The following is a 21,118-nucleotide window of genomic DNA, read 5'->3' as shown; positions in this document are numbered from 1 at the left end:
GTTGGCAAATGGCATGAAATTTCATAATTTTTATTTTTACTTTTTATTAATTAGCAGTTGTCCCTAAGCAAAAGTAAACATTGAAGCTCTTCTTGATTTTTAATTATTGATATTTTAACTCAATTATTGTGTTGGTTGTAGGTTACTTAGTAAAACCTATTTTTTGTAGTAACATACAGTTGTGTTACAATATATTTTTCCTATAAGATTCATTAACAGCTTTAAAATATATGTTTATCGTTTATTTTTAACATTCTTATCACTGAGGGCTATTTTTTTCCTTTCAAAATAGCATTATTTATAATGGAGGGGTATTGGGAATTTTTACTTTGCCTGAGGCTATGGTGTACATGCACACACACACACACACACACACACACACACACACACGCATATTTGATGCATGCCATAGCAAGAAAAGTGGAAAAACAATGCCAGATTTCAAGTATGATGATATTCTAAAATCTAAGCTACTTTACAAGAAGTCAGAAATTTAATAAACTCTGAATAGCTTTTGTTAATCAAGCCAAGTTTGCAGTTGTATGACAAAAACACCTCAGCGCCACCCCCCCCACCACACACACACACACACACACACACACACACACACACACACACTTCTTTTTATCCCAGCCCAGTTGGAGGTAGATGAGGCAGACCCTAGGCAAAGCTGTAAATCCTGTGAAATTTGTCTTTCCCCTCTTTTTTCTGCTTTTTTTCTCCTCCACATCTCGGGACTCTGTCCTTCGATTCTTCTCACGCTGCTCCTCAATCCTAACAGGAAAGGATCTTATAATGACCCATTTATACTTATTGATTGACTGATTACACCACCACTGAAAGGCTTTCACACTGAAGCATTACCTCAACCAGCCTTTTATGTCTGATTGTAGAGGAGGCTTATTCCTTGTTAGAAAAACTGTTTCCTCTGCAAGCTGGTGAGGAGATTGTGTATGGACAGTGAGATAGGAGGAGTCCCTTTGGAGCTTCTGAAATCACCGTTGTCCTAGTCAAGGAAATTTAATTTAGACATTATGATGTTTTCAACTACCAAAGCAGGTAATCTACAGTCAGCCTCTATTAAAAAAAAATGTACTGCACATTGGTTACAAATGGAAAAGAAGACTTTATATAAGACTATTGCAAAGGGGGAGAGAGGTTGAATTCAACTCCACTGAAATAAAAGGAGGATTTTTAAAAACCTGGCCGAGTTAATACAGAGGCATTGGAGGACACTGTGAGAGGTTGGTCAGTGTGATTTAGGCCTTCTGTGTTTGCTGATTGGTGCGTTTCACAGTTAAGTTCCTACCCTCTCACAGACCGGGACACAGGCTTCTTTGATGATTACATTTAAAGGGATGGCTCTAGGATGCTTGACAAAGACCGTACTGGGTTGTAAAACTGGCAAGAGACTGGGAGAAGATTTGCATCTCAAAGGAGGAGAGAAAGAATTGAGGATGGCAAATTTTCTAAAGTAAATGCTATAAGAACATGTAGGTCAGGGGCCTCTAGTCTGAAAAAAGCCTGTCTCAAGTTTAGTCAAGTTGAGAACTTGAAGCCCTCTTAGTCATCCACTTTCCACATTCTCCCGCTTTCTAAACCCACCTCCAAGCTCTCCGGTTCATCGAAAATATTAAGAATGCTTCTGGTTCTTACTGAATTTGGCTAAAGTTGACCTGATGTGTCTGCATTATCAGTTTCTTCTGTTTGTGACACATGTCCTGTCCTAGCACAGGTATGTCTGTTGGCACTTATCCTCTCTCAGTACCTGCGTGTTCTTTCTCTCTCCACTGCAATCTGATCTCTGCCATATCTTCCATATGCCCTGTGGTTTGGAATCACATATATTATGTTCTGGGATAGTTGACATTGTTTTCCTTTCATTTGATAATTTTTTCATAGTGTAACCAACGTTCCTATCTGATGTCCTCAAACACATCTTTAAGCATAATATTATTTATACCCCTGGTTATGGAGTTTTGCCTAAAATCAATATAGTTTGGGCTAAAATCAATATAGTATAGAATTCCTTTCATTAATAGAGATGTTATCATATAAGGATTAATATTTGTTGTCATAAAACAAAGGAAAAGAGCATAACCAGTACAGAGACACCATAGATGTGGCAGCTTTGCCTTCTGACAGTGAGAAGAGACCACCTGCTCTGTACCTGGATGAGCCTCAAGCCCAGCATATACTATCCTGCTTTTCAGAGAAAGAGAATGCCACTGAGTTTTCAGAGTGCAAATTCTCTATGGCCACATAGGAAAGCCTGTTCCATGCCAACTGATTTTATTCTCTCTGAGTATAGTGGTTTCCTCTCATCCCCACCTGGAGAGTTCATAGGACATAATAACTCATGGCACATTTTCAAAGCATTGGTATTTAGCCTAGAATAAGACCACTGTGAGTAGGTGCAGGCTTTAGCAGGACAGTTCAGGATGAGTGCTGGTGGTAATTATATGCTCCACTTTGCACCCAGACCAGTTAACACCTGTTATTGCAGCATAATCATTAACAACAAACCATTTTACTCTCAAATGAATCCATATTTGGATCATAAATTATATGGACACTTGAGCTTTGTCACTAAGTTTTGTTCTCTTCTGAGGGTCCTCTACCAGTGTGTATTGAAGATAATAATTCATCATTCTGTTTAGCTTTCAGATGTGGAATTACTGGATTAAACCCTCTCATCCTCTCTCTCTCTCTCTCTCTCTCTCTCTCTCTCTCTCTCTCTCTCTCTCTCTCTCTCACACACACACACACACACACACACACACACACACCACTACCTCTGAGGAAAAAAAGTAGTTCTCACACAGACTACCTTTTAAGCATAATTTAAAAAGAAAAATGTTATCTTAAATGCAACATAATGTGCAAAGACACCTACCCACAGTGAATGCAGAGCAAAGAACTTTACATTATGATGCTGAGCACAGTTCATTCTCCAGTGGGGCTCATTGCTTTGTGTTTTCAAAAAATGGAGATGTGGTGGTGACCTTTTATTTATAGAAAGATCAGCCAAATCTTTGAAGACGTAACTTTTTTTTCCCTTTCTAACAGATCACATTTTAAAGCAAGCTATCCTCTCCCATCAGTCTCTGTAAGCAAAGGGAAACTGGTAAAATGATTTATTTTCTTTTTCTTTTTGGTCTAGTGCTAATTCCCAGAGGCAGGTAGGTGGTGGGTGGTGATGGAGCAGGGTTATTCTTCTAGTGGACATTAGTATTCACATTTTCCAACAGCAGAAACTGATGCTCAGAGCAATGACATAATTCATTCAAGACACAGCTAATAAGCAAGGAATTCGGGGCTGATCGAATTCCATAGCCTGTATCCTGAATCAGTCCCCTGTGTTGCCTTCCAGCTGTGTCACAGTTTGCTTAATGTTTGTCTTCTCCATGAAGGCAGGAACTTTGTCTTTTTTGTTTTTAGCATACCATGGGCATTTCATAAGTGTTAAATGAATGAATGACCAAAGTCACACATGAAGGGGAGAGGGAGTAAAAATGAGAACTAGAGTGAGAAGGAGTTACAATGTCGGGTCAGAAAGGCAAGGTCAAGGGTGGTGGCAAGTGTCTGTGAGTAAATATTCACAAGGAATCCTTAAGGCTCTCACTAGAAGTCCTAGGTGAGAAGCCAGGTCAGCTTTGGGGGATGCATATAATGAAGTAAAAGGGTTCATGAGTCGGATTCATGGCAGAACAGTTTGACAGTTTTTCTGAGACGCTTTCTTGCCCCTTAGACTAGAGAGGCAATGCAGGGCAGTGGTCAAGGTGTGGGCTCAAATCCAGTTAACACTTAGATTTAGCCCTTAAAAAATCTCCCCCAATATAGAGGTAATCTACCACTTTATATTCAGTATGCCATTTTATCCTCACAACAGTTTTAGGTGGATACTGCTTTTGCCATTTTTTGATTGAGCCTCCAAAGACTTTGGAGTGAAATAACGTGAGCAAGGTCATGTACAATAGGTTAGCTTTCTGATTTTACTCTATCTGACCCTAATGACCTCTCAGTTGTCCTTTGCTTCAGGAGTGATTCTGAGAATGCTGTTACCACCAAGGTAAGAAGTTACCATCAACCCATCAATCACTTGATGCCATTACCTCCTACATCTCCAAAGGTGTTACCCAAAGTTATTTCCACCAATGGCAAACATTTATAGACTACGATGGCCAGATCCTTTGCAAGTGCTTTATATGTATTAATTAATTAAATCTTTACAACAATGCTATGAGGCAGATACTATGATTTTTCCTTTTTTTGACAGAGGAGGAAACCGAGACATGGTGAAGTTAAGTAACTTGTCAAGGTTATGCAGCAAGTAAGTGGCAGAGCTGGAATTTGAATCCAAGGACTCTGCCTCTAGAATCTGTGTTCTCATCTACTATGCAACTACTTACATTATCTACTGACTCTGAGATAAGAAGTAACTTGCTGAGGACCAGATTCTTAAGTTAGTTTCATTGAAAATCATTGCGACCTGTCATAACTCTATCCCGCTCATCCTGAAGGAAGTTTCCATAAGGACAATAGGAGTCCCTGGATTTGCAATAATGATGCTAATAATAGCCAATAATCACCCAGCACTGTCTACGTGCTGGATACAGTGCTAGGAGCTTTACTTGCCTTTCTCTTATTCTGCCCAACAATAAAATAATTTAAGTTGATTGTTCTTGTTTCTCAGATGACAAAACTGTAACTTGCTCAAAGTAGCACAGCTAGTGACAGCTGTGTAAAAGCTGGCATCAGTCTGATTTCCTCTTGTAATTGCCGGACACGGCTGCCTTCCACCAGAAGGCTGCAGTAGACTTTCCTTCATTAATTTGTTTGGTTGGATGGTGTCCATTTAATGCTGCCCAGGAGGGCATGTTACTGTACATGTTCACTTCACTTTTAGGAGAAAAAGGCAAATTACCAAAAGACTAATTACCACCAGGGAACTTTTCAAGGAAATAAGTTCCTGGCGTGTCATTTGGTCAGCATCCACTTACTGCTACGTTTCATACTATGTTTTGTGTTCTTGTATCTGCATAAAGCTACACTTCCAGCACACACCTGGACTGGATGCCTATAATCATGGCCAACATTAATACCTAAAAGGTAAAGATGTTCAGGAGATACTATTTACAGAAGCAAGACAAGTGTTTTAGAAAGTTTTGTATTAGAAATATTTTAATACAGGGTTTGGGTAGTATATGTACCATGGTTAAATATATACATATATAAACAAAACAGAAACACATACCTTTCTATGTTGTTATTAAAGATGTGCATACAATTATAAAAATTTAGAACCAGAAGGGAGCTTAGAGATCATCTAGTCCAGATCAGGAAACAAAGTGAAAACAAAGTGAGGCCAAAGTTGCTGATGTGACTGGCCAAGCTTTCAGGCCTCTTACAAAATTCAGATTAGCATCAACTTTATGAATTCTTTCCTGATCTCTCTTCTTATACTTGCCCCTCACTGGGTGAAAATGACTTCTTTTTTTAAATCTTGTGTATATTTGTGGCTATTTCCATCATGGCTCTTTTATCAGTTTTACTTTTTGTGTGCATGGCTCTCTCCCTCTACTGCCTTCTAAGCTGCTTTTAAACAGGGATGGTTATTCCTTTGACTTTATATTCTCAGGAGATGGCCCAATGCCTGATACTTAATCGATGATGGATAGATCTTCAGTATGTAAATGAGTCGGCAGAGATCTCATGGTTAATTGGTAGTGGAGTGCAAAGGACACAGATTTCCCAACTTGCCAGGAATCAGTGACCCTCTCACGACACATTACTACTTTTCTATTCTCATTTGATTTTCACATCATAAATGAATTATAAAGTTATTTTTAAAGAGGGCATTTTCAGAAGCTATCAATAACAAAAACTTAACTGATATGGCAGTATGAAATCCTTATCCAGTGAATGGGTAGAACAGAATATAGTTTCTCAAAGAGTTACTAGCATCTTTCTTCTAAAAACTGAAAAAAAAAAAAAAAAAGCCTCTAGTCTTCTTTAATAACTTGACTTAGGATTTATATCCTTTTGATCTAGAATGACACTCAGAACCTAGATATTCTACATTGAAATTGCTGAAGTGTAGAGAAAAGATAACCTAAATTTGCTTTTCATGTCAATCACTGAGTACAAAACAAATGTTCTATGTGTGAGAAAAATTTTGTTGAAAGACAGTGATGTTATACATTCTTGAAAAATACTGATTTATTCTGTTTATAGGTGTCTTGCTAGCTTCAAAAAATACCCCAGATGTAGAAAACCTGTATACAGAAGGGCATGAAATTATGAATCTGCAGAATTAGATATGGGAAATAGTAGAAGTTCATCCTTCTCTATTTATCAGGGGATAATTATTTCCTAAAATTAAATGACGTTAGTGCCTCTATCCATCTAGATTTCTACACAGCACATGGTGTAACATATTTTCAGCACAGAAACTTAGAGAAACTTCTACTTTTGTAGTTGAAGAAACTGAAGTCCAAATAAGTAAAGTGATTTTTCAAAGAATTGTCCTGACAAATTAGGGAGCGAAATTGAGCTCTCCTGGGTCAGAGTACAATGTCACACTGTTTCTCTGATGAATAGGCTTTCATTGATTATATTAGGCTTTCATTTCATTTGACAAATGCTATTGGTTGAAATAATTTAGCTGACATCACATTTTTGGTCTTTACTACATGATATTAAATGTTCTACTATTATATATGGCTAACTTCCTAATTTTAGAGATGATGGATTGTGACTTAGGGAGACTAACCGATTTACCAAAGATTAGTTTGTGGTAGTTCTAGAAATAGAACCTAGGGCTTCTCACGTGCCAATCCAGGTCTCACTGACTGTATTTCTCCTTCTGAATCCCTACTTGGCTCTCCAAAAGAACGAATTAAGCATGCCTACATATATATCCACAAAATATCAAGGTCAAATGTGTGTTTTTTTTATGACTTCTAGTAAGTTCATCTAAGCCTGGACTTGAAAAATGATTAATTTTAATTTTCTTTTTTGAGAAGTCTTGTAATAAACCATTTATTTATTCCTTTATTCATCGGGCATATTGATTTTTCTATTATGGATCTCAAACTGTGTCTTAAGCTGGGGAATCAGAGATGAATAATCATGAATTTGGGCCTCAAAATTTAGTAGAGGGAAATAAAGAGAAAGTATAGAAAAATCTTACAGAAAAATAAGAAAATGTTAATCAGAGAAGAATGGTCCAGTCTACGTGAGGGGTTGATTATCAGCTTCATAGAGTAGGTGTTGTGATGTTCTGAACTTCAAAGATGGGGTAGGTGTTTCCTAGGGGTGGGGGATAGGGTGAAAAGGAGGGCAAAGATTCAAGAAAGAGTGAGAGGTGGCCTGAGTAAAGATATAATATTTTTAAAATAGTTTGTATGACGTCAGTGTAGGATGTAAGAAGAGCACACCAGAAAGTGAAGTCAGAGATGGGCTGATGGAACGATGCTTAGGCTATGCCTAGGAATTTGAATTTATTCTATGAATAATGAGGAGTCAAGAACGGTTTTGTACCCTGGGCTTAACTTTAGAAAGATCTACCATGGTACAATGTATGTGTTTATGTGTGTGTAGAGGAACAAGGTAACAAATAGGCAGATTACTCAGGGGCCCCTCATGACTGTGCAAAAAAAAAAAAAGAAAGAAAGATGCCAAGGATACCTAAATTAAGTCAGTAGAGGTAAAGTTGTAGAGGAGGGAGAACAATTAAGGTGAACAGGGAGCAGAATGAGAGAAATTTGATGAGCAAAGAGATGTGGGGCTAGGTAATGGAAGTGACACTGATTGGGAATTAAGAGAGCTACAATCTAGTTATAGATCTTCCCCACTCTAACTCTGTGATCTTGAACTAGTGAATACTGTAGATGTTTTCTAACCATCAATTTCTTTTTTTGTGAAATGGCAAAATAGGACTTTATTATTTTTAAAGTCTCTAAAAGTCAATGATTCGCTCTTAGATAGCTACATTATATAAATAGATTTAGGGGTCTAAGTAAGGTTTTCTTAGCCTCCATAATAATTACAGCTAACAGTTACTCTTTATCAAATATAAGCATCGTTATGAATGTTGACTCAATTGATCCTCATTACCACCCATTATGGTACATGAGATTATAATTCCCATTTTACTGATGTGGAGCTAAAGCATAAAGAGGTGAAATAATGCTTTCAAATCACATCTTTTTGTTCTCTGTATGTGTTGGTCTGTTCAGGCTGCCATAACAAAATATCAGAGACTCAGAGATCTGCAAACAATAGAAATTTCTCACAGGTCTGGAGGCTGGAAGTTCAAGACCAGGGTGACAGCATGGTTGAGTGAGGGCCTTCTTCTGGGTTGCAGATTTCGTATTGTGTCCTTACATTGCAGAAGGGGTGAACTAGCTCTTGGAGGCCTCTTTTAAAAGGGCACTAAACCTAATCACTTTCCAGAGGTGCTCCCTCTTAATACTATCAACTTGGGCATAACATTTTTATCCTATGACTTTGGAGGGGACACAAACATTTAGGCCATAGCTCTACTCTTTCTACTCACTGTATAATTTCCCTTAAGAAGCAGTTGAACTGTACCTGACTCCTTCCTAGGTCCATTGATAGGGATATTATTGCATATCAATTAGTACTTGCTATTGTAACAGATAAACCTGTAAATCTGATTGCCTTAAACTAGCCTGAGTGTATTTCTGTTGTATGTGAAACCAGTTAGGGTCAGGGGATGGATCTCTCCTCTACAATCATTCATGGACCCAGGCTGGTGGTGGCTCATCAAGGTCACCTTTGGCACTGACATCTATCTGAAAGGGGAAGAGAGTGGCTGATGGAGTGGAATGTTTTTGTAGGCCTGGTCTTGAAGAAGTATAACTCACTTCCACTCACATTCCACTTGTCACATGCAAGGGAGACTGGAAAATGCAGGCTATTGTATGGCCAGGAGGAAAGAAAAAGAAGGCTTGGTAAATAGGTAGACACTCTCTTTTGAAGCTGGGACTTGAACCTAAGCTATCTGACTTCAAAATCTTCGCTCAAACTATATTAACTTGTACTACATTAACATTAACAACTAACATTGTATTACATTAACTTTTGTTGACTGCTCTCATGGAATCAACAGTAATTAAACTGTTTTGTACATAAAACAAAATGAGGGTGTAGGCTGACTTTGTAGTGAACATTATACTGTGCAGTTAAGATTCATGACTTCATACCGGTAAGAAATATATCCCAAATATAAATCACATAAACTCCCTTCTCAGTTTTTCATTAAGTTCTGTCACTTAATGAAGTTAATTTATGTTAGTCTGAAGCAACTAAAAAAAAATCTGCTTGACTTCGTTTTCTGATAGGTCTAATATATTGTACCCATAATAATGAAACTTGTTCATTTCATAAACTTATGGGATTTTAGAATTGGAAGGGATCTTTAACTCTAAATTAACTCTAATACTAGTCTGATGTCTTCATCTTGCAGGTGAGGAAAGAGACCCAGAGATCTAAATGACTTACTCAACATTACACACTTCAGGGACAAAGAACTATGCACGAGGGCCCAAGTATCTCATCTTTCTTTTCACCTCTCTACTCTCTGTCTTTTTTGTCAGAAAGCACTAGGCTGTACTGCCCTCTTTCCTAGAAACACTTATAAGAATATAATTAATCATTAAAGAACAGTGTGACTCCTACAGTGTGTAGGGATTGGGAATATTCTGATCCTTCCCGTGTGTGTGTGTGTGTGTGTGTGTGTGTGTGTAATTTGGGATTAAGCAGAAAATCTTTTTTAGCCTTTGCTATTAGAAACATTAAAAAAATTATAATGGACCCTATTCTTTTCATAGTAATTTGAGATGGCCTTAGGTCATTGTTTGAAATGTCAGTTTCACTATGAGGATCAAGTAGAAAGTGTGACTGTTGGATTGTGAATTTCCTGGGTCCCATTTTGAAGATGGAAACTTGTCTCTTGCCCTTAAAAGTGAGGGTACAATTACTTCTACTATAATCAGCTTTTATTAATTATAACTTTAATTTGAAAAAGAGAAATACCGCAGTTAATACATTTTAGGGGTCAAGAAACAGAGACATTCAATGACCTCAGGACAAAAAAAGGGCTCGCTGAAACCTATTTTATAAAATATTTCAGAAATTCAGCAAAAATTTCAGGAAGACCTCAGGAAGGGCAGACACAAAGGAAGCTGGTGTCTTCTCTCTTACCTCGCTTTGCACCTGTGCTGAGTTCCCTGTCCTGTCTGCTTCCTCTGGGTCCCTAGCTCTCATCACCATGAGGTGTACAAAGCTCTCTGTGGGTCATCTGACTCCTGATAGCAGATGACCTGTGGGCTCAAATGCCCATTTCCATGTGGCAATTCTTGACTTTTAGTCCAGATTTCTAGAGAGATGGATTTGATTGGTCTAGTTCTTATTTTTCCGAGCAGGCCTAACAAGCAAAAGTTGCCGGGCAGTTGATAAAGAGACCACATTGTTCCTTGAGGTTTGTCTTCCTCAGTATCAATTCTCAGTTCAAATGAGAATGTACAAGATGTTCATGATTAAACTGGAGAGACATGAATCTAAAATTGTCACAAGAGTGAATCTTCTGTTCTGCTTCTTTCTCTTAAAATAGACTGGGTACAGCCTTGGGTTGAGAGTTTGCTTTTGTTCATGGAGACAGCACTGTTATTAGGGTTATTATTCTTTACTGGCAATCTGTCTTTCCCCAATAATTTTATTTTTCCCATATAAAATGGAAGTTTTAGAAAAAAAGCCTTTGTAAAAATGTCATTGGTACTTTGCTATTTCCTCCCTGATCATCCTGACTTCATAAATTATGCAAACTTTTGAAATTTCATTGAACTATTTAAATGACCATTTCTTTTAATTAGATTGCTTTGCCGGAAAGTCTAAAAATGTGCCCTATTTTCTCATTCTAATGAATTAAAGTAAAAAATTAGCTGCCTCAAAAAGTTTTTGTTTCAGCACATTTTTTCCATTCAAAGTGATTTACAGCAACCTAAATCCACTAACTAGCTTGCATTTTAGGTGCCTGGTGGTGCATGTAGGTGATACTTTATTTCTGCTTAAAATGTGTAATGTAGATTCTCTGGGGAACTAGTCCAGTTGGGTAAAACTATTAAACAGGAGTGTATGGAGACAAACCAAATTTCAGAACTAATGAGACAAATCAGAATACAAATAAGAACTGAAATCCAATGGAGAGGAAACCACGTAGGTACAAATTCACAACTTGACGCTAAATTTACTCTCTTCTGTAGCTTACGTGTCAATTTTTTTTTTTATGCATCTCATGTCAACACAAGTGTGTGTGTGTGTGTGTGTGTGTGTGTGTAATATAGATTAGAAATATGAAATTAGAACTTTTATAAAATGTAGATAAGTTTCCCTAACAGCTATATCTTTATAGCTTATATATGTTGCATCATTTTGATATTCATTGATTATGTTAAAAGTAAAAATAATTAACATTCAAGTTGCTAAACAATTTAAAAGTAATTTCACACACATTATCTCATTTGGTCTTCATAAAGACTCTATGGAACCATTTTAGAAATGAACAAACCAGTTCTTTGAAAAGTGAATGGACTTCTTAAGGGTTTACTCAAGAAACCAGGCCCCAACTGAGGCTCCCAAACATTGCATGTGGGATGGTGATACACTTCCTGTGTCCTCCACATCATCTGGAACTAGGCTGTTGGATGTGTTTGCATGTATGTGGAGCTCTACAGATAGGGCAGGAAAGGACAGTGTTGGATATCATGGTTGCTGAAAGCAGAATTGCCTGAACTCTCATCTCCGGCTTTGTCTCTTACTAGCTATTTTACCTTGGGCAAGTTACTTAGCATTTCTATGGCTCAGTTTCTTCATCTGTAAGTTGGAGATAATTGTAGTTTCCTCTTGAATGGTTGCTGTGATCATAAAATGGAATAATGCATGGCATACAGTGAAAATTCAGTAAATGTCAGCAATTACCATTATTCCACAAATTGTTTCCAAAGTGAATGAATTATGCTTACATATAGAATGTGATATATATATATAATCTTTGTGCTCTTAGCCTAAAGCCAGCAACCTCTACCCAAGGTGAATGATTTGCACAAATATTATTCTATCGTGAACCCATTTTTCATACCTATGTATTTATAGTTGGTTCACAGGTGATGCATAAAATGTGACCATATTAACATATATATGTATATAAACTTATAATATATATGTTATATTAAAAATCTATGTATGCATACAAACCAAATACTATTTAATTCAGATTCTCCCCCCCCCCCCCATGGTGAAGTTCCTTTCAGTAGGTAAAAAAGTAGTTGGAAACAAAGGTTTAGTTAAAATGCCTTATAGGATTTCATGCCAGAATATATTAGTCATAATAGCTTTGCAAAACTTTAGGAATCTTAAGATACGAGTTAAGTGGCAGTTTCTTAAGGTCATGTGTCTGGAGCACTATAGGGCGAATGATCCTATTGTTGAAATAAGACATAAAGTAATAAGCTTGAAAGGCAACAATCAGAGCTAGGTAAGATTGGTATCCCTGTTTTCATAAGAATTAAACCTGTGTGTCTCTAGCCATTTCACAAAAATGGAAGAGGCAACTTTGGGTTTATGTATCACATCTAGGGTGGGAAAAAAATAGCAGAATAGCAGAAAGGTTTTTTGTTTGTTTTTTTCTTTTCTTTTTTAACATGGGAATCGTGACATTAAAAAAAAATGTTCTTTTTTCATTGGTATCTTCTCCAGGGGGCTCTTCATCATTTTACTCTGAAGCTAAGTGATTGTTTATGATGCCTATTTTATTAATTTGGAAAACCCTAATATTTGATTAGGTTAGTTTATCATGAGCTCTGTCGAATCTGTGTAGAGAATTCTAGTGAGTGCTTAAATTTCTTACAGTCTCATTAACCTTTTAAAAGAAAACCACAGGAATTAGTTTTACCTTCGTAAATTGTTTGTGTTCCATTTATTAAACACATACCACATGCTGAGCAATTTACAGGAAAAATTAGACTTTGTCTACAAGAATTTGGTTATCATAAGAAGTTAAGATACACTTTAGACAAACAAGAAAACTAAACATACGTATATATAGGCCATGCTTAGATGAACTAAATTCTACTAGAAGACTCATTTCCTTGTTTTACGATCTCACTTCACTTGGCATATGTACCAGCATATATAAAAATACTGAGCAATATTTTCCCCAACTATGCTTTCAGACTCTTTGAGTACAAGATTATCCATCCACCTCTCATTTTTCTATTTTTAAAAAGGTTAGTTTTCCCTCTCTCATTCCCCCACAGTAAGCTTTACAACTTCAGTTTTAATGAGAACAACGAAGGCTGAGAGAAATTTTTCACAAAAATCCCATTTCTCATGAGGAAACTAAACCTGTGTGTCAGTGTATTTTATTCATAGACAAGGAAGAGAAGGTTTACGGCAGAAGGCCTGTGTCTGCCAGGCTTGCTCTTCCTGGTCACATTTATTATTAATCTCTTAGCATTTGTTACCATGTTTTCTGAAGGGGACACGCCTCTCTGTCTTCCCAGTGCAGCAACCACCTTATCCTTCTCTTCATTATACCATCCACATGGACATCACTCACTTCCTTTGTCCTCAAAGAAGAAAGCAGCACACTTGCTTCACAAGAGCCCTGACATACTGAACTTAGCTAATGTGGTCATCCCATTGTGGAAAAATTCATTACAATCCTTTGAATATCTAAACAACTTTCATTTTTTTCATATTTATTCTGCATTGACTCCAGTAAGCTAGAATGATCCAGGTTTTGAGATATCATACTTCACTGACTTATCCACCAACTAATGCATTTGGGAAAACATACCCCACTGAACGATCTAGAAAGCAGTAAAAAGTACTACTGTGTAGCCAGGGTTAGCTAACTTTTGTGGCAGTAATAAACAATCTCCAAATTTTAGAGGCTTGTAACAATCTAAGATCTATTTCTCACTCATCGGTCCATCATGGTTGGTGGGGACTCCGTTCATATCTCTTCACAGCTGGATATAGTCTCCACTGTCAAGGATATAATTGGTTGCTTTGGCTGGTGGGGAGAAAGGTGGCAAATCACACTAGCTCTTTATTTCAAATGTATTTTTCAATTACAATTGACATACAATATTATATTACTTTCAGGTGTACAGCATAGTGATTAGACATTTATATAATTTAGAAAGTGATTTACCCCAATTAGTCTAGCACCCACCTGGCACCATACATAGTTACTACAATATTATTGACTATGTTCCCTATGCTTTCACTTGACATCCCCATGACTATTTTTATAACTGCCAATTTGTACTTCTTAATCCTTTTACCTTTTCACCCATTCCTCCAAACCCCCTCCCACCTGGCAACTACCAATGTGTTTGTTCTTTGTATCTATGAATTTCTTTCTGATTTGTTAGTTTTTTAGGTTCCACATACAAGTGAATCATATGACAGTTGCTTTCTTTGACTTATTTTACTTAGCATAATACCCTCTAGGTCCATCCATGTTGTTGCAAATAGAAAGATTGTTCTTTTAATGGCTGAGTAGTATTCCACTGTATATATATGAGTATACCGCCTTTTCTTTATCCATTTTTCTACCTATGGGCACTTAGGTTTCTTCCATGCTGTGGCTGCAATGAATAGAGGGGTGTGTATATCTCTTCCAATTAGTGTTTTGGATTAGTTCAAGTAACCCAAAGTGGAATTGCTGGGTCATATGGTGTTCTATTTTTAATTTTTTGAGGAACCTCCATACTGTTTTCCATAGTGGCTGTACCAATCTGCAATCCCAACAGAGCATGAAGGTTCCCTTTTCTCCACATCCTTGCCAGCACTTGTTCGTTGACTTATTGATGATGGCCATTCTGACACGTGTGAGGCGATAGCTCATTGGGGTTTTAATTTGCATTTCTCTGATGATTAGTGATGTTGAGCATCCTTTCATATGTCTTTTGGCCATCTGTATGTCCTCTTTGGAGAAATATCTACTCATGTCCTCTAATCAGTTTTTAATTGGATTGTTTTTTGATGTTAAGTTGTATGAGGTTCTTATATATTTTGGATATTAACCCCTTATCAGATGTATCATTGATGAATATCATCACCCCATTCAGTAGGTTGTCTTTTTGTTTTGCCGATGATTTCCTTTGCTCTGCAAAACTTTTTTAGTTTGATGTAGTCCATCCCATTTGTTTACTTTTTCTTTTGTTTCCCTGCTTGAAGAGACATATCCAAAAAATACTGCTAACAGCTTATGTTTTCTTTCAGGAGTTTTATGGTTTCAGATCTTACACTTGAGTCTTTAATCCATTATGAGTTTATTTTTTATAAGTGGTTTAAGATAATTGTCTGGTTTCATTTTTTGCATATGTCTTTCTTATTTTTCCAACACCATTTATTGAAGAGACCGTTGTTACCCCATTGTATATTCTTGCCTCCTTTGTCATATGTTAATTGTCCACACAGACTCATAGCCTTTGCTTCTGGTCATAAGTGACTCATATTATGTAGCTTTCATTCCATTGGCCAAAGCAAGTCACATTGACACATCTAAATTTAATGGGGTAGAGAAGTCAGAGATGTACAGAACTACGGTGTGTCCAGAAGGGAGAGAATCAGAAATATGGGGTGGACAGCACTAGTGACTACTACAATGACTTTCTCCTCTTATTTTTCTTGTCTGAGAAAGTAAAAATTTTGTTATCAGGAAGGGGAAATAGATGAAGAGTTTTCACCTGTAATTCTTTTCCAATGTATGATAAAATCTTACAACAAAGATGCGAAAATGGCCTTGGTGTTGAAATGCCTTTTTTCTCAGGGGAGAGGTTGGTGGACCCTCTCCTGGCTGCCGTAGGTCTATGGAAGAGAACAGAGCCTGAGCCACCATAGAACTTTCTCCAAAGCTGTGTCAGCTTGGTGCTCTGCCTAACAGCTTCACTATCTGTAGAAGCTCTAATATCTCTAACCTGGGTTCCATTCAAGAAGTCTTGCAGGATTAATGTCATCATGACTTATATCTCTTCCCCTAAATCACTATAAAAAATCCAACCATTCCAAATAATCTATCACAGAGATATTTACCTCCATTCTGCTCTGTAATCACACCCCTTCTTCCTTTCCACTGTGTCCGTTGCAGTTTATAGTACATGTCAGCCCACTCCCTACCAGGCAATTTTACTACCTCTTCCCAGTAAATGTACTTTTCCTCTTTCTGAGATATTTACTTCATATATTCTTTTTTTTTCTTCTCAAACATCTCTCATAGAAAAATTAAATGAAGTCAGATTAGAAACTGCCTCATCTTCTCACCACCTAACCTACTCACATCTACCTGCCTCTGTATCTACATATCACCCTTCACTCTCTGTAAAATGGATTAAGTGTCCCCATACCAGTCTAACGCCAACCTCCCCAGGTGCCTTGAATGTCAATTCCTTTTTCCGTTTCAAGAACATTCTTTTTTAATTACCCATTTTCTCTCCTATGTTGACTATTTCTGTCTCTACCAGATCATTCCAGCAAGTAAGCATGCTTTTTATGGCATCCATTTAAAAAATTCCCTTGACTCCATGCTTTATTCTAGCTATTGTTCATTTACCTTCTTCGCTTCACAGAAAATCTCCACGAAACAGTTAATATAAGTGTCTGTACAGTTTTACATCCCATTCTCTACTAAGCATACTTTAATCATGACTTTATTTTCATCAGCAACTAAGATGACTTATACCAAGTTCAAAATGCTAATAAGAAAAGCTAACACAGAGTGCCTACTATGAGGTAGGCAGTGTTCTAAATACTTTATACATAATAACTCATTTAATTCTCAAACCAATCCTATGACGATGGTGCTATTAATATCCCTCTTTTATACATGAAAAACTGCTACTCAGAGATCCTAGGGAATTTGCCCAATGTTACCCATCTGTCAGGAGGAGCTTAGATCTGAACCCAGCTACTCTGTTTTTGGATTTTATGCTCTTAACCACTACATCATTACTTTAATGGTCAATTATTTCTCTTTATATAATTAAACTTGCAGCTTCTTTGGTTTTCCATGTCTTATCTTGGGTTCTTTTTCTCATACCTCACATATTGTTCCTTAACAGTCTGTTTTTGCTGTTTCCCTCTTTTCCCCTCTTCTCTTGTTTACTGGTAACCTTTCCATGGCAAATTCATTCAGTCTACGGCTTGAAATATCACTTATTGGCTTAGATCTTTTGAGTATGTATCTATAACGCAGATTTCTTCCCTAAGCTCTATTTCATAAATGGTGCTGCCTGATTTACAGCTCTACTTGTGTGTCTTATATGGATATCAAACTTAACAGACAAAACACAACTACAAATATTCTAACCCAACCCATCTTTTCCAAATTCTCTTTCCCTGAGACTTCTCTATCCACCAGAACCACCCACTTCTAATTGCTCAGAACAACCTTAGGACTAACCTCTAATACCTTTCCTCCGCAAGTCAAAACAAATCTACACGGAAACATACCTAACTTACTACTTCTCTCCAAGTCTGCTGCTGTCAATCTAGTCTAAGTTCCATCATACATCACCTGGACTCTTGCAACCTCTTCATAATGAGTCTCCCTGATTCCATTCTTTCTTTCTTCAGTTCATTCTCTAAGAGCATCCTGAGTAAACTTCTAAAGCATTAATGAGATGACTCCATTTCTACCCAAAGGCTTTTCCCTTTCGATGACAATGAAATCTCCTTACTGTGACATACCAGCCCCTACATGATCTTCCTACATTTCTGACACAGTTCCCGTGACCTCTCAATTGTCCAATTACACTCCAGCCTCACTGGCATGTTGCTGTCCTAAGAATATGCCACGCTTTTCCCCATTTTCGTACCGTCACTGCTGATCTTTCCCTTTGGAGGGTTTGTCGTTTCTTAGATCTTCATAATGGATACTTCCTTCTCCTCACTCAGGTCATCATTCAGATTATCTCCTCAGAGACGTCTTCCCTGAGACTCCTGCTAAAATATACATTCTTCCCTGCTTAAGATTCTCAATCACATTACTGCATTTCCTTCATGGAGCTTAAAAATCTAATACTTAATTGTCATACTTAATCATTAACTTAGTTATTGGTTTTCTCAACAGGAACATGAGCCCTTTGAGGGCAGGGTCAGTGTCCTCTTATTCATTGTTGTTGCATCCACAGGACTCAGAACCATGCCCGCCCATGTGTGGTACTGACTCAATTAAAATGTGACTACATACAGTGTAGAAAGCAGTATAATGACTTGTATAATATAACACAAAGCAGTCAGTCAATTAAACAAACGGAGTCATCCTTAGCTAAGAAAATATTTTCCAGATCATGAGAGGATATGAACAAAAGTGTGACTCTCAAGTTTTTAGCTTTTGTAGATATAGCTTTGCGCTTGAATCAAACACAAATTCCCATTTGTATCTACAGGGGCAGACAAATCTTTGTGACCTTGGAAATGGTAGTTGCTTCTTAAAGCTATATTTCACACCTGAGTTTCTTGGTCTCACAGGGAGGGATGAGGTGGACAATGTGTATGATTTGCTGTCTCTCACAAGAAAAACCCCAAACGAGCTGTCTAACCTGCATTACTGCAGAGTGGTTAATATAAATGCATGATGTGCTGATCTCATTTACCATGTGTCTGTAAATTTATACATTAAACAACTTCAAATCACTACTTTTTCTATTGAAATTTCTGTTTTTATAGCAATCGCAGTTTTAAAACTTCTGAAAGCATAGTATTTCAGTGAATGTTTGTTTCTAAGCTATTTTTATTTTTAGCAGATGAAACTTTTGCTTTATCATTTCATGGTAAGCTTAATATTTTGAAGAAGAAATGCTGGGAAAAAAATGATGATGGCAAAGTAGAACTTACCATAATATGATAACTGAAGTTCAAAAATTTCAATCACCCCAAAATTTCATCATCCTACAAGGTGAACAAAAATGGCAGGGGACCCTCATAGCTTACTAGACTGGGTTTCTGGACTAGATTTAAATTCTTCCAAGTTCTGGCTGTACTTGGTGCCATTTCGTGGCAGTTGTCCCCTCAGGCAAAATTGGAAGGAATGATTTTTGTTTGGTCTTGAGACTAGCTGGAACTTTTGGCAAAATAATAGCAATTTTAAGAAGCACCCAATTAATTCATTTTCAGGGAAATTATGCAGAAGAATACTAAGAACGGGGAATGTCCCTCCTCATTCTCTCTTCCTAAAAAGAGGTTCCCTGCTGGACTATACACTCACCCCCAGGAGAACATAACCTTTATCAACCCTCAGCCCCATTGCCGAGTACTTTGTCAATGCGCTTACCTTCCTTTGATTAACATGTTGAACAAAAAGGTGTAAAAAGAAGTCATATGCAAATAAATATGTTTTTGATGGCACCATAGATTGCTTTTCTATTTCAGACTGTTTTAACAGCTTATTTTAATCTAGTCACTAATTGATCCTGCTTCACCAAGCATTTACTGACGGAAATGGTTCTACCACATTTAGAAAAGAAATCAAATCTGCATTATTGAGTCAGCATCATTGTGTTTCTAGTTTCATGCATGGTGGATCCCTTATAGAGCTATATTTAATGCAATTCTAATTAAAAAGAGAGAGAAGTGTCCAAAGCTTTCTCAGTGTTGTCTCATCTTTTGTTTTTGTTTGTACAGCTCACCATGTTAAAACGGGCACTTGCGAGGTGGTGGCACTCCACAGATGCTGTAATAAGAACAAGATAGAAGAACGGTCACAAACAGTCAAGTGCTCCTGTTTCCCCGGGCAGGTGGCAGGCACCACACGAGCTGCTCCATCGTGCGTGGATGGTGCGACTTTTACATTGCTCACTGAGATAGCATATAGCTGGGGAATGCTTAGAACTGGAACCCCACTCTAATGCTGTTGACTAGGGCCAATCCTGGGGGACCACACTATCGATGATGTGGTTGATATGAGGTTATTTGGAGGGCACTTTTGAAATCTAAAATTGTTTGGAAGGAGGTCTAAGATCTTATGCAGTTTTGTAACAATAGGCATTATAATGAGGTTCCAACAAGCCCATGTTCTTCTTACTTTGATACTGTGAAACACTGATTTGCCAGCCCAGGATATGTGCAAGTGTAAATTAATGGGGAAAGATGCAAATAGTTGATTGAATAGTATGAATTTCTAAATCCACGGATTGTTCTTAAGAATGAAAAAATAAACACCATATATATGAGAGAATGTTTAGCTGTGGATAGAATTGGCATGAAATATTATCATGAAGATTAATAAAAATATTAAGTTTTTTACTTGAGGGTCCTCCTAATTACAATAGGACATAAATCTTTATATGGGCCAATTTATTTATCTTAAATAATATTAAGTGCTCATATTCGCATGGTATGTTCCTTGTCATGGTGGTTGCTGCCCACAGTAAAAAAAAAAAAAAAAAATGCGTTAACTCTAATGCCCTCATGATTTTCAGCCTACTGTGGTCATGGACTTATTTTCTTATGTTTATGTGAATCAGTGCATGCATACATACTCATAGTTTCTTTCCAATATATTAGTTTTCATGAAGCCTATATATTCACATAAAATAATCTTTCAACAATTTGCCTATACTATATACTAGGTAACAATACTATATTGTACATTTAAAAATTTGTTAATTGGGTACATCTCACTCAAAGTGTTCTTACCACAATAAAATAAAATTTAAAAAATTCTTCTAGTCAAAAAATCTAGACAGATTTAGTCTTTTTGGATAAAAGAAGATGCATACCTCAAAACCTAGTCTACCCGGTGGTGGGAAATTGGTGGCTTTGTCCCTTTAAATGTGCACCCAGAGACTTAACAAACCCAAATGAAAAACAATCAATCTTTCTATCTCCTGTAGCTTCAATAGTGGAACAGAAATGGTGGTGCCATATGCAGCCATGTCTTGAGGGAGAAGAATGTAAAGTTCTTCCAGATCGGAAAGGATGGAGCTGTTCCTCTGGGAATAAAGTGAAAACAACTAGGGTAAGTGGACAGCCAGCTTGGGAGAGAAAAATGTCTCTGAATTAACAGAGCATGTGCAGT

The 21,118-nt window shown here is 37.2% G+C and overlaps 1 protein-coding gene across 2 annotated transcripts in view; it reads left to right on the top strand.

Moving 5' to 3' along the window:
* Positions 1-21,118, top strand: part of TAFA2 (TAFA chemokine like family member 2) — a 396,027-nt gene that overhangs the window by 326,250 nt on the left and 48,659 nt on the right. The window contains exons 3-4 of one of the 2 annotated variants that reach the window (XM_019732468.3): positions 19,723-19,875; positions 20,934-21,058. In XM_019732468.3, coding sequence (XP_019588027.1) covers positions 19,723-19,875; positions 20,934-21,058 — 278 coding nt within the window. Of the gene's footprint in view, positions 1-19,722; positions 19,876-20,933; positions 21,104-21,118 lie in introns of those variants that run through there. The other variant, XM_088800360.1, reaches the window with a different exon arrangement.

The sequence above is a fragment of the Rhinolophus sinicus genome, chromosome 1 (assembly GCF_057876585.1).
Source record: "Rhinolophus sinicus isolate RSI-liver-muscle chromosome 1, RSI-T2T, whole genome shotgun sequence".
Lineage (NCBI taxonomy): Eukaryota > Metazoa > Chordata > Mammalia > Chiroptera > Rhinolophidae > Rhinolophus > Rhinolophus sinicus.
This window is presented reverse-complemented; position numbering and strand designations above follow the sequence as displayed.